Source organism: Monomorium pharaonis, chromosome 4 (assembly GCF_013373865.1).
Source record: "Monomorium pharaonis isolate MP-MQ-018 chromosome 4, ASM1337386v2, whole genome shotgun sequence".
Taxonomy (NCBI): Eukaryota; Metazoa; Arthropoda; class Insecta; order Hymenoptera; family Formicidae; genus Monomorium; species Monomorium pharaonis.
Genome location: NC_050470.1, coordinates 19,578,471 through 19,598,905, shown reverse-complemented (window position 1 = coordinate 19,598,905; position 20,435 = coordinate 19,578,471). Strand labels below are relative to the sequence as shown.

General features: G+C 30.9%; 1 protein-coding gene across 7 annotated transcripts in view; it reads left to right on the top strand.

The window, feature by feature from the left end:
- LOC105836759 (protein spire homolog 1) overlaps positions 1-20,435 on the top strand; it is a 325,078-nt gene that overhangs the window by 220,634 nt on the left and 84,009 nt on the right. For all 7 annotated transcript variants that reach the window (XM_036285176.1, XM_036285175.1, XM_036285174.1 and 4 more), the window contains 4 exons: positions 2,359-2,477; positions 17,572-17,743; positions 17,974-18,287; positions 19,272-19,520. In XM_036285176.1, the coding sequence (XP_036141069.1) occupies positions 2,359-2,477; positions 17,572-17,743; positions 17,974-18,287; positions 19,272-19,520 (854 nt within the window). The remainder of the gene's footprint in view (positions 1-2,358; positions 2,478-17,571; positions 17,744-17,973; positions 18,288-19,271; positions 19,521-20,435) is intronic.

Sequence of the window (20,435 nt, the reverse complement as noted above, 5' to 3'; positions counted from 1 at the left end):
AGCCGTGCGTACATTGGCAATATTTCACTATTTTCCGACAATAATTATAAGAACTGTACTCACGGAATCGAAAAAATTTAGAGAGCTTTTCGTCTTCGATTTTCGTGGGCAACACGATGGTATAAATATTATGCGAAGGTTTATTAACACCCTGTATAAACATATTTAGTTGTATATATTGATCATATGTAACATATATGAGTTACATATGATCAATATATGCAACTATATGTTTATATATAACCATATATAATGTGTGATGCAGATGATTTATACATAACTGTATATGATTATAATTATAAAATGGATTTATATCTAATTGTATATGATTATATGTAAACACATGTAGCTACATATATAAATCATATATAATGTATATATAGCTCATATAATAGGGGTCATATATGCATTATATATGATTTTTATGCGATCATATATATATTATATCTGGTTGTATATATGGCGATATATATATAGTTATATATACGGTTTTCTATGGGTAAATTTTAAATAATTCTTACTATAATCTTATATGAATTAATTAATACTAGTCAAGGTAGCAAGTGCCTTATTAAGGGCATTCTAAAGTCGTCTGTTTTACCGACATTCTGTTCAACCATTTAGTTTTGAATTGAATTTACAGAATTGAAAATCCTTTTACATGTTTAAATTACGTACACAAATAAACCCGAGGACGATTAGATCAAGACCAAAAATGCAAAAAATTTTTTTAATTTATTTGTTTCTAAAAATATTCGCTTTAAAATACAAGTTATGTAGCTTATACGTACAAATGAATGGTACACCGCAGTTCGGAATAGATATTGAGGAATAAGACTATATTTGTCAAATTACGATTACAAGTTGTAAAAAAAGTTATTTATTGGATCAAATTTTGTTCATTTAAGCGTTTTTACTAAGAAATTTGTAGTAAAAGCGCTTAAATAAATAACTTTTTTTACAGCTTGTAATCGTAATTTGACGAATATAGTTTTATTCTTCAATCTATTCCAAACTGCAGTGTACCATTCATTTGTACGTATAAGCTGCATAACTTGTATTTTGAAACAAATATTTTTATGAACAAGGATAAATGAATGACTCTACATTATTGATATGCTTTTTAGCATCTTTTTAAGACATAAAGAGCATGTAAACATTTTATTAAGATTAAATTCGGGTAAATTTTAAAAATTACCTATAACTATGTATTTTAATATAGTACCAATTAAAAACTTAATTAAGATTTCTACATAATATAAATTAAATCTTTATAAGGTTTTAATAAAAAATGAGTTTTTATTCAAAACTCATTAGTTTTTAATAAACTTTTGATAAAATTTATATAAAAACCATATTAAAATATTAATTTTTTTTTGGAAATCCTTATCCAGAATTAAAATATACGTATTACTATTAATTTGTAAGTTAGGTTTTATACGGAAAACAAAAAAATTAAAATTTCGTTAATGATGTACGTTAATGATGCATGATTCTACATTATCGTCTTCAATCAAGTTTGTCTGCTACTCTAGCATTCTTTTAATATATAAAATTTACGATGCGTGTGTGCGTACAAAATCAGACAAGTACCCCTAAGGATAACACATACGATCAATATATATTGTACAAGTAAAATTAGATTAAATATCTAGAAATAATATTTTTTTTTAAAGTCCAAATTTTTTATTATTAAATATCTTTGAAATGGCTTTACAGAATTAAAAGTTCTTTTACGCAATCAAAATCTGCACAAAAATAAAGAGAACAAAGGGCGATTTTATGTCAGTAACAAAAAATTTTTAATCAAATAAAAATTTTTTGTTATTAACATGAAATTGTCTTTTGTCCTCTTTGTGCAAGTTTTACACATTTTATTTATGTAATTTTATATAACTTTTACATAACATTACTTTTTTTACAGTACATATATCCTTAAGTATTTGTCTTTGAAAATATATAGAAATAAAGTTCCATTGCTTGGAAGCACTTTTGATTGGAGCCAAATCAAATGAAATATTAATTAAAAGTGAAATTATGTCAGGCAAGATTAAAATAAAGTTGTTGTCAAGATATAAACAGTTTTTTTAAATAATAAATGTTTAAATAATTGATTAATCATTTTTCTATAATTATTGAATTGATTTTATTTTTTATGATTTGTTATCTATTATATTACATGTTATTTTTTATGTATAAAAAAAATTTTTTTTTGCTCTTTACTTAATTTTTTCTTTATTTCTAAATCACGCATCTCTTCATCTCATTGCATAATTCATTGCATAAATGATTTAATGCAATTCAATGCAATCGGTATAAATTTGTATTTATTACATTAGAATGAATTTATCTTTTCAGATATAACACAGAACGGAGAAGATATTGATGAACCCAAATTGTTGCCAAAACCATCTGGAAGAAATTTAGATGCTACTAGGCGGATCAAGAAAGTAATACCTGTCGATTTTGATTTGAAGGTCCACTTTCATATTTTTTTCATCATACAATCGTGAAATATAATACTATTAAATCAAGAAAAAGGCAAAAACAATCAAAGCCGATCTTGGTGCTCAAATAATATTTGTTACATACATTGTGTAATTTCTTGACGTACTTTAACTGTACGTCGTTATTTTATTAAAATTTTTACGATTTATTACAATTTTTAAATTATTTTTTAAATTTTGAATTAGAAAAATAATCACATTATTGAATTAATTATTAATTATCTATTTAGATGTTATTTTGAATTTGATTGATTTCTATCCATCTCAATTTCTCAAAATTTCAAAGATAATTAAATTACATATATTATATAAATTACATATATTACTACATTTTTTCCAAAAAAAGATAAAGATATAATATGTTCATAAATTTTTATAGATTTTTTAAAAATATAGAATTTTTTAATTAAATAAATGAAACAGTTTGTACGAAATGCCATTTTTCATATTTTCACATTGTCTGATATTAATAAATATTTATAAAATTTCCTTTCTCTGAATTCTCTGTAAAAAAGCTGGAGAAAAACATACGCAACAAAAAGATAAGCAACAGAAAATTGTTAAAATTTTTCTCAGGGTTCGAATCTAAACTATATATTTTATAATTTTTAATAAAACTTAAATGTATAATAGAGAAAAATATATAATTACAGTGGAATACAACTTTTCTATTTCTTTTTGTTTTTTCAAAAAATGTTCAAAGATATACAAGATGTCCTTGAACATGTGGGCTAATGCTCATAAAGAGATAGAAGGGGCCGAGATGAACATAAAAATCCAATATTGTCTTGGGTTATGTCCACCAATAATCGAGATATTAACGTATGGAATCTACAAATAATCTAATTAAAAACATGCTAATCAATGCTCATGAACAGGTAGAAGAAATCGAGATGAACAAAAATGTCCTCTACTGTTTTGTTACTTTTCCTTGTTTAAATGATTGTGTGTTCTCGATAGTCCTCTCGCCTTCCCGAATCCATCCGCCTGACCGCCCGTATTGAACCTTCCTCTCTACCATTTTTCAGGGCTGAGTAATGATATCGGAGCCGCCGACGTCCGTGTCGCTTATAATTACTCGCCCTTTGTTTTGTGCTACCGTTCGGGAAATAATTCCCGCGTACGTACCCAGCTAACCATTTGCTGCCAAATTGTCAGCAGACTGCTAAAAATTTCTTGCGGAATCAGGTTGCCAAAACCATGGCCTACTGTGTCCTCGAGTGCGCCCAAATTGCAAGCAAAAATTGTTATCAAATCCTGATATCAAATTGGGTGCAACACCAGAGCAGACCTGTCACTAGCAATACAATGACAGATTCACGCAGCAAATTGAGAACAGATGTTGCAACGTAAACTCACAGCAGATTTACGCCAAATATGCAACAGATCTGTATTCATAAATGATGACAGATTGGCGACAGATTTGTCGAATCTTTTCATTTCTTCTTTCATCACAGTTATAATTTTATTTGAGAATCGATGTAAGCAATCTCCTGGAAAGATTTATTAATTCAGGAGTAAAAACAGATTAAATAATTTACCCAACCCTCTCCTTAGCATCTAATATTTCCTATAAGAGGGCCTCAATTGACCTATCTATTTTTTCCCTTTATATCGCAGGTATATCATCTATTCTAGGTGCAATTAATTTCATTAAATTTCTTTGTAGTTAAATCTCACTCCCCAAAAAATGAAAATACTACCAGTTCTGTATCATAAAAGTATAATGTGGCGGTCTTCCGTCACATCGGACTCCTCCGCAGGTGCAGCGAAGGAAGATAATTTTTGCTTACCTTAGTCGCGTTGCGAGTGGTCTTTATGTAGCGAGTTGACTGCATTTTACTCCCGAGAAAGTAAGCCGCCTATCGACGGTGCCACACTTTTTATTGCCAATTTGACATTTCGACAGATCTGCTGCATTTCTGGTATCAATCTGTCGCGTACTTTGACACACAAATGTTGTTGCATTTCTACAGACAATTTGCTGACATTGTTTTCACTTTGGTGTTTGTCGTCAATCTGTTATCAATACTTTCAATAAATCTACTCGCAGTTCACTATTATTTTGTCATGTATTCTGATGACAGACGTTGCTAAATATTTGCTGAATATCTGCTAATAGTGTTTGCAATGACAAGATATGTTTCTCATTTGTCGCCTTTTTGGCAACAGAATCTGTTGCCAACATTTGTCACAGCAGAAATGGTTATAGGGGTAAACATAGAATTCAATGGGTTATATAATGCCCATAGATTTATACTCGTAAACTGTGCATCTTGTAGCGGCACGCACGCTGACACAAGAGTGAGAGAACAGTACCTGGAGTGTAGCTCTCTTTGTCTAACTCGAATTATATAGAATGTGAATAAGTGGAAATAAACCAAGTGAAGAGAGAAAGTAGGCAATTTGTGGCTTAATTTATCTTACTCTACCCTTACTTCGCTCGCTTATTCTCACTTAATCACAATCTATATAGGTAGACAGAGAGGGAGAGAGCTGTAGTCCAAGTATTGCTCTCTCACTCTTGTGTCAGCGTGTGTGCGCCTGTAAGATGCGCAGTCTATAAGTTTAAGGTTATGATAATACCAGCTGTGTATGTGCGTACGTACATGTATGTGTATGGCCAATTTTTGCAACTATGATAATATAGCATTAACCAATCAAATAACTTTCTTCTACCTCTTCACGAGCATTGACTCGCATGTTTTTGTATATTTTGTTGTACTTCTTTGAATATATCACTCATATTGATATTATATTTTAATTTTTTTTTTTAATACAAGAGGCTAATTTTTATTTTAATAATGGCAATTATATGATTAATGCAATGAATAAAAAATATTTACGTTTATATTTTTTAATATAAATGTTTTAAACTCCTCAAAAAAGATTAAAAAATTATTTGAAAACTTTTGTTTATTTTTTTTAGTTTTTAGAACACGTGAAAAAATTAAATTATATTTTTTGGAGAATATTTTGATATGGGTAATAAGAAAATATTTTGATATAGGTAATAATAAAAAAATATAGATAGACATAAAAATAATACAAGCACACAAAAAAAAAGTTGTGTGTTTAGCGGACTAGACTATAATATCTTTATGTTTTTGGGGTTGCTGAATTCGAATCCGAATCAGAGCCCGTTTGGTCCATTAGGTCAAGATTCTTTACTAACCTAAAAAATAAAGACTACAGAGACACTTTTTGGACTAAACTACCCAGTGAACACAGTAATATAGCAGCAGTGTAACAGCAATGTAACCGAATATAACAGGTTACGTTACTCTGAAATTACACGTAACTTACATGTAAGTTACAATTTCCGACTCAGCAATATAACATGTTATAATTACATGTTATTTAACCGTTACACAACAGTTACAAAGAAAAATAAAATAAAATAAAAATTTCATTTTTTTAAATTATTTTTATCAACAGCACATACTACATTTAGAATAAATTTTTATTAATTAATTAAATTTAAATTATATAATTTTTTATTTTATTCTTATTTGCCGCTGCTAGGTTTGAACCCGGGACCTTAGGATGAAGAACCTTGTACTCTACGCCAATTTGACTCATCGATATGGATACTTGTTATTGTCTACATATACTTATATGTTATAAACTGACGCAACTATATTATTTTTTATAAAAACAATTAAATTTTGCAAAACATTAAAAATAAATAGCATTAATTTATTTACTTTTAATTTCATTGTTAAATTTATCTTTTTCCATAACCTTAATAATTTGATGGAAATTGCGATATCTATTTAGCACTAATCTTTGAAGCGTTCAAATGATTAATTAGATGGTTAACTATATAGATCGTAATTCTAAGAACAATTGAATAGTATACATTTATTATTCTGTTTTTGTTCAGCACATGATGAATTTCGATTTTGTGCATTTTTTGTGCGCAGTAATTATAGACAAACCGTTATTTTTGAAAACATTATCTTTATAATAATTTTTTTTATTATCAAATAGATCTATCATTCAGGATGTTATAATGTTGTCTGATTTCTGAGTCAACGACGACGCATCGTTCCGTAATAACATTGATACGAACGTGTTATGTTACGATTATACAATTTTTGTTGAATAATTGTAACGCCAAAACAATGTATAACAGCTATATCACTTGCGTATAACAAATATTACGTAACAGGTTATTTCCATGTCATATAGCACCTACATATTACAAGAATAACAATGTTAAATTACTTGTAACTTCCATGTTATATTGCCGCTATAAAATGTGTTCACTGGGTATAATCTTGAGGATTAAAACTTCGGGAAAAAGAGTATTCTTATATTTGGGTTGCTGAATCAGCCACCATATTCATAAAATGTAAACCAACTCACATAGCACACGATGTCATTAGAATATCCAGTATATTCATATTGTGAACATACGTACTGTATATAATGTACTGAGAATGTTCTTATAATATCTACTATAATATATCATTATTCGTATATTATTAGAACAACAGACCTGTTATATCTAAATTAGTATATTATTTCTCGTACATTCTTAAAATTTACTTTTGCAATCTAAATATCTTTTAATATTTAAAGTTTATTTTTAGCGTCAAAAAATGTAACGTCACCAAAAATGACGAAATAATTTTATTATTTTGATTACCGTACTGTAAATATATATACCATACATAATATACTGAGAATATTATTATAAGATCTACTATATATATATATATATATATATATATATATATATATATATATATATATATATATATATCTCGAGGAAACTGTAAGTGTTGAAAAGGTAATATGTCAGTAATTATTGCAATAAAGATTTCAGAAATATTGCATTTGCATTATTAAAAAAATATGGTGGAGATTTATTTTTAAAATATTTCACATGCAAAGTTACAATTAAAATATTAACGAAATATTTATGTACCATTTTCAAATATTACAATATTTTAACAACATTACTTGCCGAGTGGGTACTGATATTCTTGATATTTAGTGCAAAATATTCTTAGTATATTCTACGAAGCAGAAATAGGCGGAAATAAGAATGTACTTAGTATGTTCTCAGTAAATAGTAGTACGTATCTCGAATGTTCTCAGAATTTACGCAACGTACTGCTGCAATATCCTTCGAAGATTATAAGCATTTACATGTGCTGTATGGGAAGACAGTAGACTCCTAAACGTACGTTATTACAGAAAAAAATCTGATTTTCTAAACTTTTTATGCTGTTTTGATTTAGGCCTTGAATAGATCTCTCTCTCCTTTCTTTCCCTGAGTTATGTGGATTTGGGAGTCTACTGTCTTGGTTTACATTTAATAAACATAATGACTGATTTCTGTTGAAAGTCGAATTTCATGGGGTAAATCCCCCGTTGAAAAGATGAGATAGAAGTCCAGATGGTTATCCATATGTATGTTATACCATGGATTTTAGATGGTTTGTATGGATTCCATATGGATAACATTTATACAAAATTATTTAAAGTCCATGGGAATCCACATACATGTGGATAACCATCTAGATTTTCATCTCATTTTTTCAACGGGGTCTAATGTAAGAATCAAATTCAGCAACCCAAAAATATAAAAATACTTTCTCTCCCTAATAATTTTAATCGTTATGATAGTTTAGTCCGAAAAGTGTCTTTTTACCCACATAGAAATAAAACCTCCAGTAGACGTCTAATGGACGTCTACCATGGAAGTTTAAACTTCCAGTGGACGTCCATTAGACGTCCAATAGAGGTCGTCAAAGAGGTCTATTGGACGTTGTGTGGATCATTAATAGAGGCTTCACGGTTCCTCGATGGATGAGTGACGAACGTTTCGTGGATCATTAGTAGAGGCTTCATGGAGCCTATGTGATGATAGATGATTGACAAAATAAAAATTTAAAATAAAAATTTTATTTTTTTTGAATTATTTTTATTAACAGTACATACTAAATTTAGGACAAATTTTTATTAATTAATTAAATTAAAATTATATTATTTTATTTTATTCTTACTTGCCTCTGGTAGGTTTTGAACCCGGGATCTTAGGATTACAAACCTTGTACTCTATCTGTTATGCCAATTTGACTCATCGATATGGGTACTTGTTATTGTCTACATATACCTATATGTTATAAACTGACGCAATTATATTATTTTTTATAAAAGCAATTAAATTTTGCAAAACATATTAAAAATAAATAGCATTAATTTATTTACATATTAATTTCATTGTTAAATTTATCTTTTTCCATAACCTTAATAATTTGATGGAAATTGCTATTTAGCATTAGTACTTTGAAGCGTTCAAATGTTTAATTAGATGGTTTTAATTATATAGATCATATATTCTAAGAAAAATTGAATAGTACATTTATTATCCTGTTTTTGTTCAGTACATGATGAATTTAGATTTTGTTAATTTTTTTGTGCGCAGTAATCGTAGACAAACTATTATTTTTGAAAACATTTTTACGATAATTTTTTTTAATATTAAATGGATCTCTCATTCAGGATGTTATAGTGTTGTCTGATTTCTATGTCCAATCGGGTCTGTGTCCATTTGGGTCCGTGTTTAATCGGGTCCGTGTCCAATCGGGAAATACTACTGTGTCCAATTGCTTATGTGCGCAATCGGGCCTCACTCCTTAGTAGACGTCTCTGATAAATGTTACCATTTGGACATCATTTCCAAGATATCTAAATGTTTTCTTAAAAAAATTCTCTTAAAGTTTTCATTCTGACAAGCGTGTTGTCTGGGTAACTTCTACCATGAAAGTAAATGTTCCATACAGCTATGGAAGTTTAATGGATACCTAATGGACGTCTATCGAACTTCCATTATGGAAGTAAATGTTCCATAGAGCTATGAAAGTTTAGTGGATCTCTAACAGACGTCCATCTAACTTCCACCATGGAAGAAAACATCCAATGGAGCCATGGAGTTTACTGGAGCCCTAATGGACGTCTATCTAACTTCCACCATGGAGGTAAACCTCCAATGGAGCTAAGGAAGTTTACTAGACCTTTAATGGACTTCCATCTGACTTCCACCATGGACATAGACGTCCCATGGCTCTATGGAGATTTAATGGACGTCCATTGGACATCCACTGGATGCCAATTTTTATGTGGGTAATTGTCATTTTTTGAGGTTATGAAAGAACCCTGACCACCTGATGGACCAAAACGGGCTTGGGATTCGGATTCAGCGACCCTAAAAACATAAAAATATTATAATCTAGTCTGCCGGACATACAACTTTTTTATGTGTCTGTGTTATAAAAATACGCAACAAAAATACGGATCTTTATTTCTGACAGCTCTATAATCATGTTAACACGATATAATATCTACCTATATCCAAAATCAAAATAATATTGTTTTGTAATAACGCGAAATAACACGTTACTTCCCATACAGTACAGAAGCTTTCAGCAACATTGCTGCAACGTTACAATATTACGAGTTGCAATGTAATATTGCAGAGACGTTTCAGAAACATGCAGTATCAATATTACGCCGAAATATTTCAGTAATATTGCAAAAATATAATAAAAAATTCTGAAAATATTCATATTAAAAAATATGTATCAGGTGTTCCAATATAAGTGCAACTTCATGTAAGAAGACATTTGTAACATTTTAAAATAGTTTTGTGAGATTTAAATGCTTGGATTGCAATATTTATACCAAGGATTATAATCTTTTTGAGATTTATAATAGAACAGTAAATTAAACAATTTTTCAAATAAAAAAATAAAATTATTATACATGATAATTTTATTTTTTTGTTTGAAAAATTGTTCAATTTACTGTTCTATTATAAATCTCAAAGTGCAATTAATTGGCTATAAATATTAACGCTAGGAAATTTATATATATGTATTCATTAATATTATTCCTTTTGACAATAACTAAAATAATGTTACTTAATAAAAATAATGCTATTTAGATGATAGAATATTGTGTAAGTTTTTATTTTTATAAATGTAATAATAATTTCCTAATTTTCTACTATGCTTTGTCACGCGTTTTCCTTGCGTTTCGTCGTGCGGAATCGCGACGCGGATCAAAAACGGTACGAAAGAAGGAGGGAGGATGGACGTCTCCTCAAATACCGCCTAAGTTGTCGCTGAGCGATCTACGGGGTTTATCACGAATGTTGGGCGCCAGACACGCACTTTTGTCGCGTCAAATCCAAACGCGAAAGTAACACCAAGATCCCGCGAATGTCTATAAATTGATTCAAGGATGAAAACGGGAAGGCTTAAGTCGATCACTTATACACGCACATATTTACGCAGTGGGGCGCGCGCGCTTATATATAGATTAGGATTAGATTGGGTTATTGCGCGTTCAAGATGACAGAGCAGCTAGCCTGCTCGCCGAGCGATTAAATATGATTGATTTTTTCATATAGATTCAATCAATCACATCTTCAACCACTCAGCGAGCAGGCTAACCGCTCTGTTAGTTTTGAACACGTCCATTAATTTGACAATTTTACATTATAAATTTGTTTTTATTACAATGTGAATATAATACATGAAGTACAACTAAGCAAATGCGGCAGAATTAATGAAATGATCTTTCACAAGACAGATCCTCTTTTCAAGAATTGGTTTCCAGAATGATAGTTAAAAAGCCAGAAGACAATCGATATGAACAATAAAAAGCGTCAAAAAAGCCAGAAGACAATCAATATGAACAATACTTTTGTAGCTATAACAAAATAATGCGTAATAATAAGAGTAGAATTTTTAAAGTTACACAAAAATATTTTTTAAAATTTACTTTGAAAATCATGGTAATGGAACAACACGATATTTCAAATTTTACTATAATTTTAAGAAAATTTAACGGAATTATTTTATATTTTATTGCGGTAGATAATAAATCAGAGAAATTTACACAAAATTCTTTGAAATACTGTGTTGTCCACTACTCTCATAATTTTGAGAAAAAACTAACAATTAGTGAAAAGTTAAATTAAAGTTAAAATAAATTAACAGTTAATTTCAAAAAAGCATTACTTCATAAAATAAATAAAAAATAACAAAATGTTTATAATTAACTTTGAGTAGTTAAAAATTAAAAATTTAATATTTTGCATGTTAATTAAGTTTGTATAAAGATTGTATAATTGTATATAGGATATATTTATAACAATATCAGGGTTGGATGCAAGTTAATATTTCTTTTAACTAAATTAATTTTAAGTTGTGTTGAATAAAGCATACCTGTCACGTAAATTTCTACAGCGTAAAACCAGCAATAGAATGTCAAATAGCCAGCGGCCAATCCAAATAATATAAAAAAATTGAACCGTAAAAGCAAGCACCTTTGAAAGTAATTTTATGTATTGTTAATGTTATAAGACAGATGATTACAGTTGATTTCACATTAAAAAACGAATATGGATATAATATCTTTCGGGTGCCCTCCCACAGGCTCTTTCAGGCCAATCCAAATAATATAAAGAAATTGAACTGCAAAAGCAAGCAAGCACCTGTGAAAGCAATTTTATGTATTGTTAATGTTATAAGACATAATTACCAATATAATAATAAGATTCGCAAGACGTTCCGGATTCTCACAAAAATAATAACAAATACAACAAAAATGGTTGATTGTATCAGTAACCTTCAAAAATATATAAGTTCAAACGAATATGCTAACCGTATCACTTCACGTTCGCGACACTACTTGGAAATTGTATATATACCAAATAAGATATTTAACACAAAACATTTTAATTATTATAGTTTTACATCTTTTAGCATGAATAATACTTTTGCTGAATGCGGCTTTGCGACCAAGAATAATCTCTTAATCAGAATAATTTTACGAAGTTGTACGAAATATTAAAAAATATCGCGTAATTTATATTATGTAACAATTGTTTTGTTAACTTTATTTTTTATGAAATAAAAGTTAAAGAAGAAAAATTATCTTTATATCAATCACGCTTCAATATAATTAATATATATCGATATGCGGGGCCGTAGAAAAAAGACGGAATGATTCGACGTATGCAAATATCGTTAGTATATGTACCGTTTTCGTATCTTGAGTAAAATCTGAGTATGTACGTGCGTGATAGAAAGGCGTACATATCGTTTCTGTACGTTAACTACAACCTGAGAATGTATGTGCGCGGTAAAAGGCCGTACGTATCGTTTCCGTACATTGAGTACAACGTGAGATTATACGCGCGCGAAAGAAAATCGAATAATACTAAAAGTGTAAAAGATATTATAACGATGATCTCAACATTCTACGATGATCACAGTACATTGAGTATAAAAATGGGATGATACGTAGGATATCATGTGCTGTTAGGGTAGTTAGCCGGCCGCTCCAATTTCGGTAGAGCGGCGGGACGGTATGCCACAGGCGAACGCTCAATTACACGAGACGACATACAAAACGATACAAGAAATTACATACGCTCTTTGTAAAACAAATTAACAGCATGTTTATTCTGAAGAAGGAAATTAACAAAAAATAAGTGATAATGAAAGGAAATTAAAATATAACAGAAGTTTTGCTTAGTTCGTGAATGACGGAACTCGCGAGAGAATAATTGAAATGCTTGAAAACAGAAATTAACGCGAAAATAATCGAATTAGCTAGAAAGCGCAAACGAAATACTTACAATAGGAAAAGGCGCGAAAATAACAGTCAGTTAGACAAAGACGCGGATCCTGCCGACGACGATAAGTCGCGAAACGATACGCAACGTGGAAACGCGAATGCTACGATCGCTATATACGGAACGCGAAATTACTATAGAAGGACGATGCGACATCCACGAAACGCAATCAACAAGGATTATAATGACGCTAAATTTTGCAGGAGCCCCACGCACAATCGCAGGCACCGCGACGCGAATTCTCGGCGCACACCACCCAGGTAGCAAGGTGACGTTAATACGACGTCAATAATTCGTCATTTAAGGTTGCGGACGTTATGTTACCAAATTAAGACGTAATAGTAACGTCATTTTTTGACCTATTAATTACGTCAGTCATTTATCCATCCTACAACGTATTTCTGACGTCATATTCTTGACTAATTAATAACGTCAGTTAATTGATCATTTTACGACGTATTAATAAGGTTTTATTAGTGACTAATTACTGACGTTAACTATAATTCTTTGCAATAATTGACGATTTGACCTCAAATAACGAATTATTGAGGTGGACGATACTTTGCTACTTATAATTATTAATCATTAATGATTGGTTAATAAACAACATTATTAAAATTAATATAATATTTTATATAATTAATACTATTAATATTTTAGAATCATCCCAGACAGCACATAATATTTATGATAAATATTATTAATATTTATTAATATTTATTTTTTCAAAATATTATATACATATTTTATATATACGAAGAAAAAAATCTTTATTCAACATATTAAAATATAGACTACATATTTTATATAATATTTATGGTAAATAAAAGATAAAGATTTGTATAAGTAATATTTTGTAAATATTTATAAATATTTCATAAATATTTTTATAATATTTATGATTAATTTTTATGATTTGTCAAATCTGAGACCACAAAAATATTTATAAAATATTTAGATAAATATTTATAAAATATTTAAATAAATATTATAAATATTTTATAAATATTGCGTTCTGTGTGAGGTATAATTTAGCTTTATCAACAGAGCAAAAACATATTTTTATAAGTTATTCCACATGTTATTTCGCATATGTAAAAATCATGAAAAAAACTGTAAATTTATATTTATTAAAAATATTAGTTAACTACAAGTTTCATGTTTCTCACATCTATTGAACTGATCTATAACAAATATGTATTCATGAGCATCAAGTGTTCACGGATCATCACAAAGTGCTAGGTAGCGTACGATCTTCGAAGTCAAGCAACGTCGACGGCGGTTCAGAGTTGGATGGGTGACCGCGGAAGTTAGGCAATTCCAAATGTGACTATGGTGTGGTGAGTCACGATGCTTGTTGAGAAACAAGTCAATTTTTTTTTTTACATTATAATTGTTATTTCGATATTTTCATAATGCAAGTACTGCATATATAGGACATGTACCCGAAATATTTTTTAAAACGTCAAAATAACGGCTTTTACTAACTGGGATAGTCATAAAAGTGACGTTAAAATGTCGTCTTTATTAAATGTAATCTAAAAACCTATGTTTTGTCATAAAAATAACAATAAAATACTGTCAAATGTACGATACTAGCTTCTTGAAAATGACGTCAATAATATGAAAATAATGACGTATTTTTGACGTCAATATATGACGTCGTTAAGATGAGACAAATGTACGTCAGTTATATTTATATGACATTTAGACGTCATTTTATTTCGACATTATGACGTCTGGTTCGTCATAAAATGACCAAAAAATGCCGTCAATTAGACGACACCTTGCTACCTGGGCACGCGATCCGGCTAACACGCACCTCGCGCGTGCAACGGTTTGGCGGTTGCGCTACCGGCCTTCTCCCGCGAAAGAAGGCTCCTCTCGCTACGATCCAGAGCCACGATCTTCGGCGAGCGCGCTTCACACACGTAACTCTAAGATACGAGAATCTTAACCTCCACGAGTCCTTGACGGCCCGTTGCGCATGGGAGTCGATCGCTCGTTCTAATACTAAAAAGTACGCCCTCCCGCAATGTACTACACTAAAGAGCTTGTTCCCAGAACGCTAGCGTGATCCGCCAACTCGCGAGTGGCTTTACAAGATTATACACGCGTTACGGGCAACCTCACCGGCTTTCTTGTCCCTCTAAGTCCTCTCCAAGACCCTCGCTCCACCTCGAAACGTTCGTCCTTCGCTCGTTATGCCAGGAACTCGAGGACGGCCGGGCTGCCGATAGGCTATCTCGAACAGCTGGTGCAGGAGAGCGCGATCAAAACGCGAGGTGTTCGATTGCAAGTCGATGTGTTCTCTACGCAGAGGGTGCGCTACTCGGCTGTGCGGGGCATCAGCCAATAAGGGTCACGCGTTCCGCGCTTCGCGACAGCTCGCTCTCAATGACGTACGCGACCCAATTTCGCAAGGCGTCCTTCGATTGCGGGGCCCTTGATCCTCCTCCCTTGCAGGCGACCTTCCGATTGGTCTAATCTCCCCGGGGCCGATACGAGAAGCTGGTTATAACTGAAGGGTCCTTCGTTGCTGCTGGCCTCGTCGGCCTTTCCGCTGCGACGCCTCATTTTTGGCCGTGCCGCTTGCCCCGCGGCTCCCCCATGCCTTCGCGGTAATTGTCTTATGCCTCGGCCCTGTCCTCTATTTTCCGCTGCTCCGCCAAGCTGAATTCTTAGTCGTGTGCGATGTTCCTCAGTGTTGTCGCCGAGTGAAGCGCCCGATACGCAAAATACAAATAAAAAGAAATATAATTAGAATTCGCAAATGATATCGCCAATGTGGCCCACCGAGGATCGCGATACGCTCTCTGCACCTCTCGGCCGTTCTCGCTAGCGCGAGCTCGGGCCTTGTGACGGCGGAGGGATGCTGCGACGCCGCAGCGAAACTGATACGTCACAACTTCTAATATATTTTAGATTTTAATAGGTAAACGTTGAAAATATATAAAAATATTCAAGAAAAATAAGAAATTTTCAGCGCTGTATGGGTTGTAACGTTGTTATCGTTACAATTACTTTTTTCAGTAATAGATTCGTAACAACGGTACTTTTTTAGTAATTGTAAAATTAGTGGTAATTTACATTAGCGATTTCTTACTGATTTTGATGACCTTAAATATGTTGTCAAAATTATTATTCTGAACAACTTTTCTCTATACGTGTTACCGCCGCTTGGCCTCAGTTTTTGAGATACACACTTATTAACAGAAACTTATTAACAAAAAAAGTTTAATAAATACGATATGACACACGCTGTGCCCCCCCCCCCACACCCACACACGCACGATGCAAGAGGGGTCTCCGACCTTTCTCCCGCACTTATCCCGTCGGTAGGGATGCTCTGGGCAGAAGTGCGTAAAAGTACGGTGCGTACTTTGTTGATTGTAAATTACGATTTAACTGACGTAGTTATTTCTCAACAAACATCACATCGTACTTTTGCGCATTTCTGTCCAAGGCACTCTTACTGACAGGGCGGTTGCGGGAGGGGTGACCGAGACCCCCTTGCACCTGTGTGTGCGTGCGTGCGTTTAATGAGTAAAAATTTTTGTTTTATTTATAAATTTAATAAAAACCAAAATTTTTTATCTGCATTTTGAGCATTTTAAAATCTTTTTGGTTTTGAAAGTTTTAATTAATAAATAATATTGCTTTCATTAATAAAACATTAACATTTTAACAAAAAAAGATGAGAAAAATGGTATATTTTATTTGATCTTATTTTAGCATTAATAAGATTTAATTAAACATACAATTAATTTTTCTCATGTTTTTTTTTTAATTTTAATGTTTTATTAATAAAAACGATATTATTTATTAGTACAATTTCAATTATTTTATTTTATGTATTATTATTTATTAATTTAAATTTTTAAGACCAAAACAAAAAATTACTTAATTATATAAAATTAATTTACTTATGTTAAAAATTTCATTTTAACAAGAAAAAAGGTCATTATTACTTTCAAATAACAATAACAATAACGAGATGATTTTTAGAATTAGTAATTAATAACGATAACTAATTTTTTTGCTTCAATCATATAATGTTATCGAAACAAGAAAGTATTTAGTTGGTTATTAGTTCTAAAAGGAGAAATTAATTATCGATATTTTTACTTAAAATACTACTTATTACAACTTTTATCTGAAATATTTTTTTATATAATATAATTTTTAAGAAATATTGATAATTATGTTAAATATTTGTAAAATTTAATTGTTTTTAGAAGAAAAGTAGTTGTATTTTCAGAAATTATTTTATTTTAATGTGAAAAATTAAAAACGAAATGTTTAGTAATAGAAAACAATTCTTAGTTTATATTTCGTTAAATTTTTTTAAACTTTGTTATATTTTACTATTAATATGTATTTATATTATTTTACAAATAGTTGGATGCTGAAGATGATGACGATGATGATGTTGATGATTATAACGAAGAGAATTTTGCGGCGGCAAGGTTTGAGGAAGAAGACGAGGAATCTGCAAATCCTTGGCGAAAAACTGGTGGACTTCGTTTAACCAGGAACGAGTACCACCGGTTCTGTGACGCTCAATTAGAATGTAATTGTTATAAATAATGTTTGAATTTTTATCTTATTATTTTTTTTCCCTCTTTATTTATTCTTCCTCTTTATTTATTTATTGAATGTCGAATACATTTAATTGTCGAATATATATTCTTTCTATATTTTTAAATTAGTTTTCTTTTTAATATCTGTGTTTGTTTTAATACAATGCTTTATACTTTGATTTTGATCTATTTAAAAAAAAAAATCTTTATTTGATTGTAGCTTATGACCTAGCGACGCAATGTCCTTCCCGGAGAGCGTCTGCGAAGCGACACGCCACAAAATGCATTATACCGCTAACGTCGCTCACGGGAACGACGTCGCTGCCACAATCAAGGCCGCAAAGTCGACAGCATGCTGGTCTCGCAGACTCGATATTGAGCCAAGGTCCAAGTCCCAACATTAGCCTGAATCCTAGTCCAAATTGTAGTCCGCATCCACGAACGCCAAGACAACCGCGACGGGCAAATACAATTGCACACGATAGTAAAAACGATAAGACCCAGGACGATGAGTGGGAAAACGATATTGATAAGGTAAAAGTATATATAGCCACGTATATATAGTTCTTTTTTTTTAAATAAATTACCAGAGTTAGCGATTTAGAAAAACTGGAAAATCAGGGAATAAATTAATTTATTAGCTTATAGAAAATAAAAATATTATAACATCAATTCTAAATTTAAAAAAAGATTATAAAATTTTAGGTTTATTTAGGGAGCATTGTAAATATTTTTTTATGATTTTGTAATTTTAAAGTGATTTTTAGAATGCCCTTAACTGACATAGTTAAAAAGAAAAATTAATATCTTGATTTTTGCAAAAATATTGGGTAATTATTTAGTGTAAAGGAGCGCTATCTCCAATTGCTTTGATCTTGATATATCAAAGTCATGACTTTGAGTGACCTTGAACATGTTTTGACCTTCGCTTGTACTTCGTTAAAAAGTTGTAACTTTCCAAAAATTTCATAAGAATGATGCACGGCTATTTTAGAAAGGGATACATACTTACATATAAAATTAACTCATTCAAAAGTACGTATAATGAAACTTAATGTAATTAAAAAAAGAAATAATTCTTTAATTTTTACAAAAAGAAGTAAAATCCCATAAAAAAACCTTAAAAAGGTAAAAAAGACACACCAAGTACGTAAACGCAAAAATGTACTTGGCTAATTGTATTGATCTCAAATTCATTTTTGAAAACATGCGTTTATGTACTTGGCGTTTATGTGCAATTATTCTATGAAAAAATTAATATTAGCATTCGAAAGTGCAAACTTTCAGTTTTTCAATGCTTTTTTGCCGAGCGTTGATCTGTTTACGAGTAACAAGCGATGAAAGTCAAAATAACCATTTTTTTCTTAAAATCTCAATAACTTGGTCAAAAAATCACACAGTAATAAACAATCACTCAAAATAAAAGAAAAGTGTTTTCTTTTTTTTAATAGTATAAAAATATTGTGTGTGTATTATATAACATGTATAAATGTATTTAAATGTAATCATATTTCGTAGAAAACGACGTTAGGAGATATGCTATTGGATGAGAGGCTATCGTTAACGTTGGACGAGATTGTACATATTCGTAGTGTGCTTACGAAAGCTGAATTAGAGTCCCTTCCTGTAGAAGGGCGCGTAAAAGAGGATGTGGAGAAAAGGCGCGTTTGTTTTCTATGTTTGAAAACACGTTTTGGTCTACTGGGCCCTTGGGGACAACGTTGTCGTTTATGCAAGAGGACCGTCTGCGTGAAATGTTACTCGAAAGTTAGTATATGTAATTTTTATATACATTGATACATAATAATATAAATTCGGAATGCAAGAAATTCAATTAATAAAATTTAATTAGCAGACCAATTCATAACACAGGACCACAATTTTTTTTTTATTTACAAAAACCAAAGGTGCTCTATATAGATTTCGAAGTGTTGAACTGGAATCTGTTGCCCGTTTTGCTCCGTCAGGTTTTTTTGTAAATTACGAAAAAATGTGATTTATACATTACCCCATTAATGCCTATGACTTGACCAACGGGAGGATCGGAAAAGTAACTATTGGAAGCTTTACTTTAGGTCAAAAGAACATTTTAGGCGTGAAAAAATTTTTTTTATTTATTTGTAATAAAATTTGTTTAAATACCTTATGGAAATTGATTTTTTGAAAAAAACTAATAACGCAATTCAATTGTAGAAAAATTTCATGGAAATCAATAGTTTCTTTTCCGATTGGTCTAGCCATGGGCAGTAACAGATACAGAGATAAATTGTTCAGAAGAATAAAAAACATTTTTGGCAACGTAATATATGATTTCCATGTAATTTTTGCCATACAATTAAATGGCGCTATTAGTTTTTCTAAAAAAATCGATTTTTGTAATTTGTTTAAACAAATTTTGTTATAAACAAATTAAAAAAATTTTCACGCCTAAAATGTTTTTTTGACCTAAAATAAACGTTTCAATAGTTACTTTTGCCGTTGGTTTAGCCTTAAGCATTAATGGGTTAATGTGTCATATATGAATCACATATTTTTGTGATTTACAAAAAAAACCTGAAGTGTTAGAGCAAAACGGGTAACAGATTTGAGTTCAGCATCCCAAGATTTATATAAAGGACCTCCTTTGATTCTTCTAAATAGAAAAAGTCTTGTGGTCCTGTGATTTAAGCTACAATTATAAAA